Here is a 14,795-nt window from a genome sequence, read left to right as displayed (position 1 = left end):
GCAGGTTAGCACTCCGATTACATAGCCTTTATTTCATACTAATTTTTCTTAGGTCGATAGTCTATCGATCTTTTGTTATTTTCCACGTACTTACCGGAATTGGAAACAATTTTGGCAAGGCATTTGTATGTCTGTGTGATATATTGAAAAAAAAAAGGTATCTGTCTTTATTTCAATATTTTTTAAAATAAATAGTTGAAATAATTTGTATTTGCAGGTTGGTACCAAGTGATACTGAATTGCTTGTACGTTTTTAGTGTTTAGTTTCAGGGTGCATCTATAATTTTCGCTATATTTGCTGTATTTTGTACGTGAACAACGCAGAATGTTGTGTAGATGTTCCAACACCGCTTCCGCAAAACAATAATCTTCGTGTTTCCGGGTTTAGTATATCGATGACGTATGATAACCCGTGATTCGAGGCATACGCCATTTTCTCTCTGAGAGGGAAAGTTGATGATTTGTGGAAGTGGTAGTTGTTAACTGTCAAACTCAGATCGAGTGGAACAATAGTTTCTTGCAGTGTGGTATTCTCTTGGCCTTTGCTGTGTGGGCTGTTATACTCGAAGTTTGTATTTGTCACTGCTGTCTGTAGGTAAGTAGTTTTGTTAAATCGTGTGCGAATGGATCTGACGTTCCACACGTAGGCGTAATACTTCGATCGTAGTCCATGCTGTATTACAACTGTCATTGGTATTTGTCAAAAAAGACTCGTGCCCAAGGGTTCCTGTTTACTCCCTTACAGAAAGCGTAATTTTTTTTTGTGTAGCCAGAAACTGCTGTACCCGAAATTGTGTACCTATGTTGTTAACCGTAAAACCATTATACGGGGAAAAAAATATGTGCGTCACATCCCGATTATTTTTGCTAGTAGTTCTAAGACGAGAATGTGAGCTAAGTAAAGAAAATGATTAGTCTTGCTGCTCACTTGCACATCTGCGTTAAAAGTTCAAGGTTATTTCTGCTCATTATTCCTGTAAACTTGATTACCGAAATTCTTTACGGAGAATTTTTGTACAAGTCTTACACGGAAACATCATATGATTGCCTTTTTAAATGGCCTTTGTTATAAAAAGAACTAAAGTGCAGTGTTCCTTTGTTAAGCCAGCCGACTTACGTAGAGTGGTTTCGCAATATCTTGTTCCTTTAAAGAGTGACATAGCCTTTGTTTGAAGCAGTGCTCGTCCTAAGATAATTTAGAGCACAATAAGCATTTTGTGAAAGATTCTACTTAACCTTTCAGGCTATAGCAGCGCTTCCTCGTAGCAGAGCAATGAGAGTTGGGAGTTCCCTACAACGGAAAGTTTGGAATTAGTAGCATCTTGTATACAGCTAGTGACGTACTAATGTGTCAAAGCACGAAGTTGCGTCATAAATGATAACCATTTTTGCTGTGAATTCAAGTGACAGTTACAATGTTTGTATACCTTTCGTAAATATGTTCACAACTAAACAGCAAATCAGCCATGTCTTCCTACAACATAGTGTTTATAATTTATTGGTAACTTATCACATTCAGATCATAAACTTCAGGTCCTGTTAGTGCATTTCATTTTTCCTTCATATCTCCTATCCTACTTCGGAAGGGAATGTTGACATAATCATATTTGGAACTGAATCTGGTTTTGAGTCACAAGTAAGAGTGATTTGGTCACCCATTCATATTGTACAGATGTTTTGTCATCTTTCCTTATATAGTTATCGATTTTGTGAAATTATAAACAAAAGAATTTTTGAATGAGGACTCCTCCTACTCAGCAGATCAATTTTTAGATATGAAGTGGTAACTGAAGGAAAAAGTACTCTATAATGAAACCCTTTGTTAAACTGAAAAGTTTCACATCATTACAAAATGTCATTATCTATAGAAGTATTAATGGAATGTAGACTGATATTATACTGCAGATAAAAAAAAATAACTTTCTGATGGTTCAACAAGTGGTAGGGCCAAAAGACAGCCCATTCTAGTGCTGCAATGTCATGCTTGCTGTGTTGCCTGTTCTGCAGGTGCATGTAGACCTTTGTAAAATGTGACTGGCAGAACTGTCAATCTGCTAGCTTTTAGTTGTAACACAATGTTTTTAAAACATTGAATACTGTACACATCCACATTTTGAGCACCAAAGGTTAGTAAAACTTTCTGTATATCAATGAAATTCTGTGAGAAGTTTGTAGAATGGCCTAGGCTCTAGATTGGAGATCACCTCCCTCTCTGGTCATATATTTTCCCAGCTATCCGTAAATTTTAGTGAGGTGACTTCCCACGTTTTACAACATAACCTTACATAATGACATTGTTTTGTATGCTGTTCTTTAACCATATCTTATCATATTGCAGGGATTGGAAGTGTGATGGTCCTAATAGCTGCTCATGAGTTCAAATCTTTGCTCTAATTCCTTATACTGCTTTGGAAGCCATTATTTGAATATATCTTTGTTATATTTCTTATCAACTAATTTCAGTTGAAATACACTGTGGATGTCATTTTTGTGAATTAATTGATAATTACAAAAAGTGGACAGGTAATTTTGTTTGACTTAATGTACCACCTTATTGTAAAAATTCATTCCTTTATGATATCGATACGAAAGTTAGTCTTGGAGAAAGGCTACTGTTTGACTTCAAACCATGGGTTTGTGTTGATAATTGCTTCTTATCTGCTCACTCAAAGGTTTTTTCAAAAGTGGTAGGTGTAGGGGTAGAATTTTAAACTCGTTTACCTTTCTGTGTGACCTTAATTAAAAGGCCTTACTCTAAATCTTATAGCTGTTAGTCTTATGAAATGTTTTCAGCTAACAATATCAACATTTACTTTATATGCTGCTGTCAGTAGGTTGTTATCTATGATTTTGAACTTACTTTGATCCGTTGTGAGCAGTGATGATATTAGCCTATATCAATACCTTTTGCAGTAAAATTTGTGTGCAGCTGAATAAATGCAGTGTGAAGTATCTACAGTTTTTGTGTTGATGTTGCACTGTGCGCGCTTGATATGGTAGTGAAGCTGTTTCTATACATTGATCATGATAGCAGTATTACAGCAGATGGTATATACAGTTTCTCCATGTTGAAAAGTAACATGGGATGAAAAATGCAAGTGATGTAATTCTTAGGCATCTGTTAGTTTTCTGGATGTTGAGAGCTGAAAGTGTTTCTGCACTTCCAAAATTAAGACAAGTTGTCTGTGGAAACTGTTTCAAATAAGAGTTTGTTCAGATACTAGAGCTTCTTCTCCATTTCAGGCCGGTAGCACCATGGCATCCAGAAAGAAGGTACTCCTGAAAGTCATAATCCTAGGAGATTCAGGTGTAGGAAAGACTTCATTGATGAACCAATATGTCAATAAAAAATTTTCCAATCAGTATAAAGCAACAATAGGAGCAGATTTCCTGACAAAGGAAGTCCTAGTGGATGATCGAGTAGTGACTATGCAGGTAAAAAAAATTCATATAATAGTGCTAATGTAAATTTTATGACTTCAGTGTTGTCTGCAGTAATATTCTAATAATAGGTTACCCCAAATGTAAAGCAAATAACCAAACCTAACATTTATCAGTATTTTTGCATTAATTTAAAAGTTAAGCATTTTAAATGAGAATTTTTAGAGGCTAGAACAAGTATTGGTTCTTAATGCATAGTTGCTTATGTAATGCATGTGAGGCATCCATTGAAGTTTGCCTGCTGTTAAATTTGTAGGATCATAAATTCTACTAACTTGCTCTTCATGAGAGAACTAATATATTAATGATAAACCATGTTACATAATTTGAGGTGTATGGTAGTTCATGAAGTGAACAACCTCTAAGAATCAAATGTGGGGAGGAATGAAAATTAATCATGGCAGTCAACGTAAAAGTTGAGCATAATTTGAGATAAGATTCAAAATACACATTATGCAGACATACAGTACTAAACTGTACTAAAGTGTCCATTACGTGACATTTACCTTACCTTATGCTAGAAATTATTTTCCTTAAGAAAAATACTTGAACTATGTGATAACTGTTACTAACACGGCTAAGCTGCTAGTAGACCCATACTATACGTAGTTACAAAACTTGCGACAGAATTGCAACTGATACATGTAATTGTAATGTTACTACTATACCATAGACTCATTTGTAATCATAATGTTAATAAAGTATGTGTGTTAGCGATACATACTACTCTTCCCACGGCATAACATTAACTGGCTTCACCAACTACCAACCACACTGTCACCTTTCGACCTGTTTTGGAGTACAGGCTGCCTCACTAAGCGTCTAAGCATTTAAACATGATTCATCTCTCTCTCTCTCTCTCTCTCTCTCTCTCTCTCTCTCTCTCCCTCCCTCCCTCTCCCTCCTGTGTGTGTGTGTGTGTGTGTGTGTGTGTGTGTGTGTGTAAACAAGTTAAACATTTAAGATGAATTTTTAAGAATTAGGTTTGAATCCTAATGCAGGGATTTTCTGCGTTGTAATGCAGATGGTTATTGTGAATCCACAGTAAATGTTAGGTTGAGATGTAGTCACAGGAAGAACTTCAAAAACAAAGTAAGGTGTGGTGCAACGGGAAGGATAATGTAAACAATACTGACAAAATGAAAGTCTACAAATTGCAGTGTAATGCATTTTGAATATATTCTTGTAAGAGATGCTCCTTAACTGTGCCACACACCTTATGAAATATGTTCATACGGAAACATGAAATGTATTCCAGCCACAGTGTGGAGCCTGTTAATGCCTATTGACATTACATGCACTTGATCTTAGTATTTCTGTTGTAAAATATCACAAGCTCATGTGGCAACAGGGTAACACACGTTTTTTTTTTTTTTTTTTTTTTTTTTTTTTTTTTTTTTTTTTTTTTTTACCAAACTTAAGGAATCTAACAGAGATAGTTAAAATATTGATGATATGTGAAAAGAGTAAAACACTGTAACAGTGATGGTGAAGTTAGTATTAAAAATGTAAATTTAAACAAACTTAAGTAGAAATCGTGCAGTTCTAAGTAATTAACATTTCATTTGGGGCAGGGGGGGGGGGGCCTTGTTTTCAGCAGTCATTTAGTGGATTTCTAAGAGCATGTTGTGGAAAAAATGTGCAACTGTTCATATTTGATGTACTTAAAAAGTAAGCATCATGTAGTTATTTGAGTGGTATATTGGAACTATGGTGCTTACAAAGGAAGCCTGTAAATGACACATCATTTATGCCATTGTGGACCATATTTATATGGAAAGTTTTGGGCATATTTGTAATACAGATTTAAGTAGTGTCATAGAGTTCCTAAGTATTTTAAAATGTGGTCTGTTACTAGTGCAGTGACTATGCTTTATCATATGAAGATATTTGAATTGATAGAAACATGACAACTGCTTGCAGTAGTTGGGTCTAGCTAAATACTGCCATTAACAATGGGTCTATTGCGGGTTAGAGAATTGTGGATTAAAGTGAAATGTTTGCATGGGTGGTAGTTGGTAATAACTACATTGTAACAGTTACTATTTTTTACTTTAAAAAGGTAAGCAAGTAGTGCAAAGATGATTAATGTAAGTGCTGGACAAAAAATTCTGGATGTTCCCAGAAGCTTTTATTTATAAGGATTACACATTTGGAACAGAATAAAGTCCTTGTTTCCAACATTACAGGTAAAACTATGCTAACATATGCTGCTGGCTGATTAAATTCTGCTGTTCTAATACAGTTTGCTTATGTATCTACATATTTACTCCACCAGCCACCATACAGTGTGATGGAAGTTACCTTGTACAATTACTACTAATTTCCTTTCCTGTTCTGCTCATAAATAGAATGAGGGAAGAACGACGTATGTATGTATGAACCCTGAATTATCTTTGTAGTTATGTGAAATCTACATTTGGTGGCAGTAGAATAGTTCTGCTGTCAGCTTCAAATAACAGTTCTCTAAATTTTGTCAATAGCATGCCTCGAAAAGAATGCTGCCTTACATCCAGGGTTCTGATTTGAGTTCCCAAAACATGCCTGTAACAATTGGGTGTTGATCAAACTTATTGGTAACAAATCTTTTCTTCTGAATTGCTTCAATGTCTTTCTGTAATCCAATTTCTTGGGAATCTGTTGCTGCTCATGCTATTCTTGACAGTCTGTGTTTATAGGATTTAATTTGAATTTTAGTTTAGATGCTAATGGTACTTTTCCCATGATAATGGTTTTACAGTAGCTATAGTTAGGGGGACATAGTGGTGTAAGTAATTTTCCTGGTCCTCAGTTTTTCAGAATGTGAAGTTATATTTTATCACACATACCATGTTGGAGAAGTAGCTGTCAAAGATTTTGGAAAGTCCTAGTATTTTTCTCCATATGCTTTTAGTTCGTACATTCGTAATGAACGTAAAATAAACTCTGGTAACAGAATGGGTCACCCTAGTGTTATGTATCTGGCCACCTTCACTGATGAATCACTACATTTAGAGCTGGCAGCCATTCATTATGTAAATTAGAAATTTTTCACAAGTCATCTTAGCATCCTCCTACACTCACTAAATGACACAATTACGTACACTATAGTGTCGTCAGGAAACAGCTACAGATTGCTACTAACCCTGTCTGTCAGATCATTTATGCATACAGAGAATAACAGCTGTTCTATCATGTTTACCTGGGGCACTCAAGACACAAACCTGGTCTCTGAACACTCACTGTCAAGGGCTGTATCCAGGGTTTTATTACTTACACCTTACAGCCAGTCACATATCTGGGAACCTATTCCATATGCTTGTACGTTTTGTTAAATCTGCAGTGAGGTACAGTGTCAAATGCTTTTCAGAAATCTATGAATGTGGAATCAACCTATTGCCCATCATGGTTTGCAGAATATCGTTTGAGAAAAGGGCAAGCTGAGTTTCGCATGAGCGATGCTTTCTAAAACTGTGGTGATCTGTAGACAGTTTTTCCATCTCAAGGAAATGTATCATATTCAAACTGAGATATTGGTCGGTAATTTTGTAGGTCCATTCATTTACCAATCATACACACAGTCACCTTCACTTTCCTGCCACTTTTGACATTTTGCCGGGTCAATGATTCATGATATAGTTCATGTGCATCATTTTCCTGCATTCGTAAGTTTCCATCTTGAGGTTATTAGTATATAGAGAGAATTTCGTTTCAAAGTGTAATTTCATTTTGCCTCAAAAAATTGGTGCTAGGGTTCAGTGATAAAGAATAGAGCACATGTTGGTGTTCCTAGTATTGTTTTGTGATCCACTTTTTTGTGTTATGTGGGTTGGCCAATAGTTAAGTCCACAATTAAAAAATTTTTTTTGGGGTAAGGAATCTGCATTTTAAAGTTTGACAGATGTAGTCTGTGGAACTAAATATGCTTACAGCATCAAATTTTCAGTAGCAATGAATAACAAGGTACAGTTGGTAATTTAAAAATTTAATCTAAGATTCAGAGAAATCGATTTTTGGTGAACATGAACTTAAAATAGATAGCAGTTTTTGGCTGTTAGTAGGTGCATTACACATTACCATGTGTAGACTGGGGTGTAATTTAATATTGGTTGTAGCATATGCTTCCAGAAATGTCTCTGTGCCTGGAAGTAGTACTGGCATACGGTTACAAGAATTGCTTGCATTTGTTAAATAGCTGAAATTTTCATGAAAAGTTAATGTCAAGATATACATAGGGTAACTCCCCAGGAGTGAATGGCAGGGATGTATTGTTGTATGTAACATAACTATTCATCATTTGATAGGAAATGTCTCAAATGTGCATAACACATAGTATGTGACTCATCATTCACTGAATTGATTAAAATTATATTAGCAGTAACACTGTAAATGTTGAGTTTTAGATTTATGGAGAAAAAGCGTGGTGTGCTGAGTGTAATGTACAGTCTGCTTACAGGCAAAAATAGTTTTCATAGGATAGAGTTCAGTATCTTCAGGGTTTTGTTCATTGCACATCTAACACTTTCGTAAGTGACAAATGAGAAGGTGAAGGTACTAAAAGTTGCAGATTGAGGTACTATTAAGTAATGGGAGAGGATGGAAGTTTTTGTAATGTCAGCTTATTTTTTATCAACAAAATAGTGTGTGTGTGTGTGTGTGTGTGTGTGTGTGTGTGTGTGTGTGTGTGTCAACTACAGGACATTTTAATTTTCAATGTCTAAACTTGTTCAAATTCATGAAACCTTGCCAGCATGACCAGGAAGGATACAGGATCCACACTCACAGCAGTGGAAGTTCAAAAACATAACTAACCATTTTTCCCATGAGAAATTTCATCATTTTTTGCGTACTATTGGCTGCATTTGTTGGTATAGGTACACTTTTCTTCACAAGTAAGATTCTTTGATGCTAGAATTTTCCAAATCTATTAAAAACTGTGGTAAAAATTGAGAATAGAGTATAAAATTTGAGTTTTTCCTAAACATGAAGTTTAAAATTTAATAGCTCATTCAATTTTAGATACTAGAAATAGTCTAGTTTCATACACCTGTAAGTGTGGTCTGTATGCTGTGCAAAATTCATAGATGGATCTCTCTTACTTATGAAGAAAAACGTACCTATAGCAACAAATGCAGCCAATAGTAAGTGGAAAAAAATTATTAAATTTCACATGTGAAAAAAAAATTAGTTTCTTATGTTCTTGAACTTCCACTGCTATGAGTGTGAATCCTGAATTCTTCCTGGTCATGCTGATAAAGTTCTATGAATTTGAGATAGTGTAGACACTGTAAAGTAAAATGTCGTGTGGTGCCTCTCCTGCCCCAGGTTGGGCAATTTGACTTCCTCCTCCCCCCTCCCCCTCCCCCCTCGCCCCTTAAGTATTTGTGAAAATGTCAGATCTCAACAGTGAAACTGTGCTCTGAATGAAATCCCAACTGTAGTAGCTTGTAAATTTTCATCCCGCTATTGTTAGAGAGAATTATATGTGGTGGTGGTGGTGGTGGTGGTGGTGGTGTGTGTGTGTGTGTGTGTGTGGGGGGGGGGGGGTGATAGAAGAGACTTCAGGGAGTTAAGCTGTTAGGTTTAGCTCAGAAACAATCTAACTTGCATGTTACATTGACATTGTTATAATTCATACTGTCAAGTTTCCTTTTCACATTCAAACCCACCCACATTCCACTCTCACATAGGTAGGGGGAGGAGTGTGCAGTGATGTGATACATATTTGCAGTGTCTGTTTGCCAACCATCAACAGAATTAAACATTGCCATTCATACATTCATCAGAAATCTCCCAGTCTCCTGTCAGTTGTCCCACAACTGCCACACAAACCATGCTTCCAAAACGAAAATTCTTTTAAAGGGATTGGTTATAGAATATTGAGAAAATTAAGTACTTTGTAAGAAAAAGCACAGCAATGAGAAGTTGAAAACGACATTGAAGGTAACTGAATTAATTGTTAAATGACAAGATCACCTTTACAGCCTTAAATAATAGTGGTAACACCAAAGATGGCCTAAGTGACTGTCTTAATTGCATAACTATAAATTGTGGAGGGATTAGATGTTATTTTAAAAGTGTGGTGTGACTGCTGCATGAGTGCTGGACTAGAAAACTAAAGATCTGTTTGTCACTCTTAGATTTGACGATGCTTTGACTGTTTGATAAAGTAAAGCTGTGAATGTGCTTTAAACATAAATTGGCTTCTCGACCTTCCTTCACCCCACTGCTTAAAGGTATTGCTCTGACTAGTCTTAGGAAGGGTAGGGTGTACAGCCTCTTTTAGGATTGTTGCTAATTGAAGAAGTGTTAAAAGCTGATGTTCATTTTGGGTGGCTTAATGTAAGATGAAGAGTTATGAAATGAATGTAGTGCCAGGTTGTAGGTGCCAAACATACAGAATACACACAGTGAATGAATAAACTTTCAATAAATTTGAAACACCATATTCTGCTAATAGCATGGAGGGTTTTTTTGGACTATTTACTCCCTCCCTCACCTCTGTTTCTCTGCCCCCAACAATTATTTAGTAGACCTGACCACCTTCTGTTAAGTTTTACTGTCATTAGATAATGCTGTGACTGAAGACTCTTTAAGATACAGTACTGGTTATAATGAATATGCAGCTGCTCAGAGGTCCAGCATGGACTGTAGTTATTGTATGGCAGTCGATCTTTGTAAATACTATGATGCATTAATACGGAACCAAATATGCCAGAAAAATTAGTTGAAATCTTGGCCACCAGATGCAAATCTGGTGCTGAGAGTGCAAGGAAGGTAAAGCTCTGTATAAAGGAAAGTATGGCCATCCTTTCCCCTTTGTTTGCCACTGTCCATAGTTGAGGATTGGCTGAAACTGTGTCACATGGTATTAGCAGCCATTGTGGGGCCCAATCATTACATGTGAAGCATAGGAAGTGTTGCTTATCTTCGGAGTTTTAAGTAGAATAATGCCACAGTGCTGTACTTTAGGCTGTTCATTTAGAAGTAAAAGGGAGGAAAACTGTACAGAATACCTTCCGAAGGGAGAGGTGTAACAAGGAGAATATTGGTCGTAGTGGGAAAGGTTGCAGGAACACGACTCAACCATTCATTTAATTTTATTCATTTCTGGTGTTTGGTCTTTCTCCTTTTTATATTTCTGTTACTTAATTTCTAATCCATTTGAACAACAAAAAAGTCAGAAGAGCTAATAGGATGGCAATTTAATTTAATTACAAAATAGAAATCTTAGCGATAAAACTGCCAGTTTAGCGCACAAAATGAAAAATAGTTATACTGTACAAAGTTATCATGACTGGTAAAAAAAATTTGACCTGGTTGACTGTACAGTATGGTTTAAACTTATATTTACAATGCTCACAATAATAAATTGTGCTTTTTTCCACACAATTTAGCATATAAAAAAATATTTTGCACTGGGCAAGTACTGGACAGACGAGCTTTCACTCAGTAACCATTAACACTGCTGCTGCTACTACTACTACTACTACTACTACTACTACTACTACTGTTGCACCTTGGCCCCTTTCCTACAGCATATTAACAGAAATACAGATGTTAGTGTTTCCTACATGTTCTAGTTTTATTCAAACACAATTTTAAAAATATGGTATTCTGTTGTACTTTAGTAATCATTCTCCTCATGTCATAGAAAAATTTGCAGACAAAGTTTTATGGTATAAATGTGACAAAAATGTAAAGTGTGCATAATCATATAGGCATGTTTATCAATTCTATTTACTAAAGTACCACGCATATATAATTGAATCCAGTGCTTTAATTTGTATAACAAGAGACATTGGGCAAATTTTTGCAGTATTGAGTGAGTCGGTATACAGCTTTAAATTTGTGATGGATTTTTTCTTGCAGTTGTGTACTAATATTCATTCCCTTATGTCCTGCTGACTAATAGGTAGGATAAATTTAACACTAATTATGAAAACAGGTGTTAAGCACCATAGTGCAAAAAGAACTGCGAAATCTGCTTTCGCTGTTAATAAAGAATATCGGCAGAAACTGTTTCATGCTCGCCACAGCAAATGCTTTTCGACTAGTTTAGCAACAAAAAAATCTCAACAAATTTTAGCTAAATATCAGACATCTTCCATTTGAAGCCACTGATCTGTTTTAGCAGTGTATTAGACAATTGAGTGCACTTTTTTGATGTACATGGCTAAATGTGCTACAGAACTCAATGTATCACCAGCAGCACAGTGGGCCCAAAATGGTAGCCACTGACAAGTTGGCTGTGCTTTCCCTATACAAAGCTTTAAAGAAAAGTGTACAGAAATGTTTCCATATGTTCCATATTAGGAACACAATTTGGGCAGGAATGGTCAAAATGGTGAGTAGGGCATAATGTTGATTTTTATTATTAACTGCCACTTCCATAACTTGTTCAATAAGAGCTCCAGAGAAGTTGATGATTTGCTGTGTAGTGACAGATTTGCACCTGTTGATAAAAATTGGAAGTAAGTTTTTCCACCATAAATTAGTTCTGCATTACCACATTTGTAATACAATAATTACAGCCCACACTGGATGTCTGTGAATTGCTACATTTTAATTATAACCCACCAATAGTTGACAAGTAACAAAATCTTGTAGCCAATGACTGTCATGTTAAATTTATGTTCAAACTTAATTTTTGCTTCTCGTGTCTGGTTCTTTTTGGTGTGTTGCAGCTGGCTTAGCTGATCCTGTGTAGTCCTAGTTTAATTAAAAGCATACAGTAATTTAAACTTGTGATTAGTAACATTTATATGAATGTTAAGTTGCACAAAAGTAAAAAGTCTTGTGCTAAATAGTGAAACACAGTTATGAGTCTGTATGTCAGCTGCTGAGCACTTCGTCCAGGGAGGTATGAATGTTGGGGAAAATATAAAGGAGTAAAAAGTTAGATGTCAAAGAAAATTTGTCATTGAATAAAAGGTAGCTAAACTTCTGGTACTAAAAATAGAAGTAATTGCTCCATTTACATACAGTGAGATTCATGCTGTGGTTACTATTTAAATGTTCCTTTGAATATAGTAAATTGTCAGGTCATTAAATGTCCACAGATACTAACATCATTAATGAACATACTTAAATGATAAATCTTACAGTCAAACTGCAAGTGTAAAGTACTGAAGTGAACTTTTGTGTAATAGATTTGGGACACAGCTGGACAAGAAAGGTTTCAGTCATTAGGTGTTGCATTTTACCGTGGTGCTGACTGCTGTGTGTTGGTATTTGATGTATCGGCTCCGAATACATTCAAGTCTCTAGAAGGTTGGAGAGATGAATTCCTGATCCAAGCATCACCAAGAGACCCAGAAAATTTTCCATTTGTTGTGCTTGGAAACAAGGTGGATCTTGAGAACCGAGCGGTGAGTGGATAAGTTCCTTAATTTGTATAAGTAAGATTTTTGTTTTCTGATAAAATTATTAAGTAACAACTGTACATAGAGTAGTATGCGATTTCTTTTTAGTAAGAATCAAGTAGGGAGAAGTTCAGTTGAAGCACTTTTGTATCCTCTCAGATGATTGGAAAAAATGTTGATTCTATAAGGAACATGAGATAGCTGTTCGGAGAAAAGACAAGGACAAATTTTATAGTTTTAATGATTCAGGGTATTGCTTGATTACTATTTTGGAATGTGCATAATGTACACAGCAATGGTCTGAAGAGATGGTAAAGCAGGAATTAGGTGGTAAAGGAAGATATCAAATTGTTAGTAGTTGACAGGGTGAGGGTAGGCTGTAGGGTCAGAGTAATAAGATCCCTCAGGCAAATGAGGGCAGAGCCTTTGTTACTCAGTGAAAGGGGAATGTGAGACCAGGAAAGAAAGCAGCAGCTGTTAAGCAGTGGAAGCGGAAAAAATAAACAGACAACTGTTGATTGAAAGGAAGAAAAAGGTCATTTACAAAACAATGAAAAAGGACAGTGTTTGGGACAGGTGTAGGGTATGACTAAGATGCTATGTGGACAATTTCCATCTGCACAATTTGGAGAAGTTGGTGCTTCAGGAGGATCCATGGGTAGTGAACTGCCATGCAGCTGTTCAAATAGTATTGGGAGGAAAAGTGATTGCCATTTTACAATACACCAATGGGAAATCTTCACTTTGAACATGGATATCATGCTGTGTGCTAAAATGTACCACATATGTGGAGGTGAATGTGAAGAATGGTGTAAAAAACAAAAACCTGAAGTTGCTTCAAAAATAGAGAAATGTTTGGTCTTAATCAGTTGCAAAAGATGGAAATTATCTGTACTGAAGTTTTGTTTTGAAAGTTTGATGCATAAACACTTCAGGTTCAGTAATGTGTAATCATTCTTTGCCGAACTATGCAACTCTGATAATGGTCCACATTAGATTACTTCATAATGTTGGGTCAGAATCAATTTTGTTTAGAACCTTAAATTTGCCAAACCGTGATGCTGATCCTGTGATTGAGAAACTAAAATTTCCAACAAATAAATGTAACATCTTCTCAAACTGAAATTCCTTCTTGCAAAGCCTGCATTCTTCACAGCCACGACATGTAGAGTGAAAAATACTCCATCCAGGGAAGCCAAACATGTTGACACACAAACTGATAGCAAGTAAAATCTCCACCTTTTTCATGTATAAATCCCTCCCCCTCTGCCCAACCATTTCATATTCCTATGACCTTTGTTAAACCATTTCTATCCACAAATACCCTTAGTAGTGCATTTGATAGCATTTATTGTCCTGAATTGAGCAATAACTTTGACACAGGTGTAATTTTAATTCACAAATGCACTGGTTAATCTCCACATTGTCCCTGGCTGCAATCCCTGGCTCCATAAGAGAGATTACTTCAGACACGTGTGAAATCTGCCCCCATGCATCTACCCACCCCTTAAAACAAACCACACCTGTCCCATCTCCTTAACTTTCAGCAGCTTCAAGCTTAGAGTGTACTTAATTTAGATTTTAGATCACTAATTTTTCTTTTCTTTACTTTCCTCCTTTTGTATGTCCTACCTGCACCCACCAGTTTCCTCTGTACAATACAGCCAATGTCTTTTTAAGACATGTCTTTACATGTATTCTTCTGTTGTGCATACGTGTCCTCACACATCTACATAATTAACCACAGGAGCAAGATTTTATTAAGGCTCTGGACTTCGTTCGTGAGGAGTGGTATTTTATTCCCAATAGTCATCCAGATTTAAGTTCTTACTGTTTTTCCTGAATAAGTGTGGTTTTTCCTTGGTGTGTTCTTATAGGCAGACCTGTGAATGCTGTTATTGTACTGTCAGCACTTCACTGAACTATTTTCTTCATTGCTTCTTATCTGCATTGTTGCTGTTACGTACAGTTTGCCCTTGTACTCATTATTTTCATTGTATATTACCTTAA

At 36.0% G+C, this 14,795-nt stretch overlaps 1 protein-coding gene across 1 annotated transcript in view; it reads left to right on the top strand.

Annotated features, from left to right (window-relative positions):
- The first annotated feature begins 234 nt into the window (after positions 1–234).
- The window catches only part of LOC126248828 (ras-related protein rab7), a 28,079-nt gene continuing 13,518 nt past the window's right edge, over positions 235–14,795 (top strand). The window contains exons 1-3 of the mRNA XM_049950240.1: positions 235–595; positions 3,244–3,435; positions 12,573–12,791. Coding sequence (XP_049806197.1) covers positions 3,256–3,435; positions 12,573–12,791 — 399 coding nt within the window. The 5' untranslated portion in view covers positions 235–595; positions 3,244–3,255. The remainder of the gene's footprint in view (positions 596–3,243; positions 3,436–12,572; positions 12,792–14,795) is intronic.

This window comes from Schistocerca nitens, chromosome 3 (genome assembly GCF_023898315.1).
Source record: "Schistocerca nitens isolate TAMUIC-IGC-003100 chromosome 3, iqSchNite1.1, whole genome shotgun sequence".
In the NCBI taxonomy this organism is placed as follows: Eukaryota; Metazoa; Arthropoda; class Insecta; order Orthoptera; family Acrididae; genus Schistocerca; species Schistocerca nitens.
The sequence above is the reverse complement of the archived record's forward strand: the minus strand, read 5'-3'. Positions and strand labels throughout refer to the sequence as shown.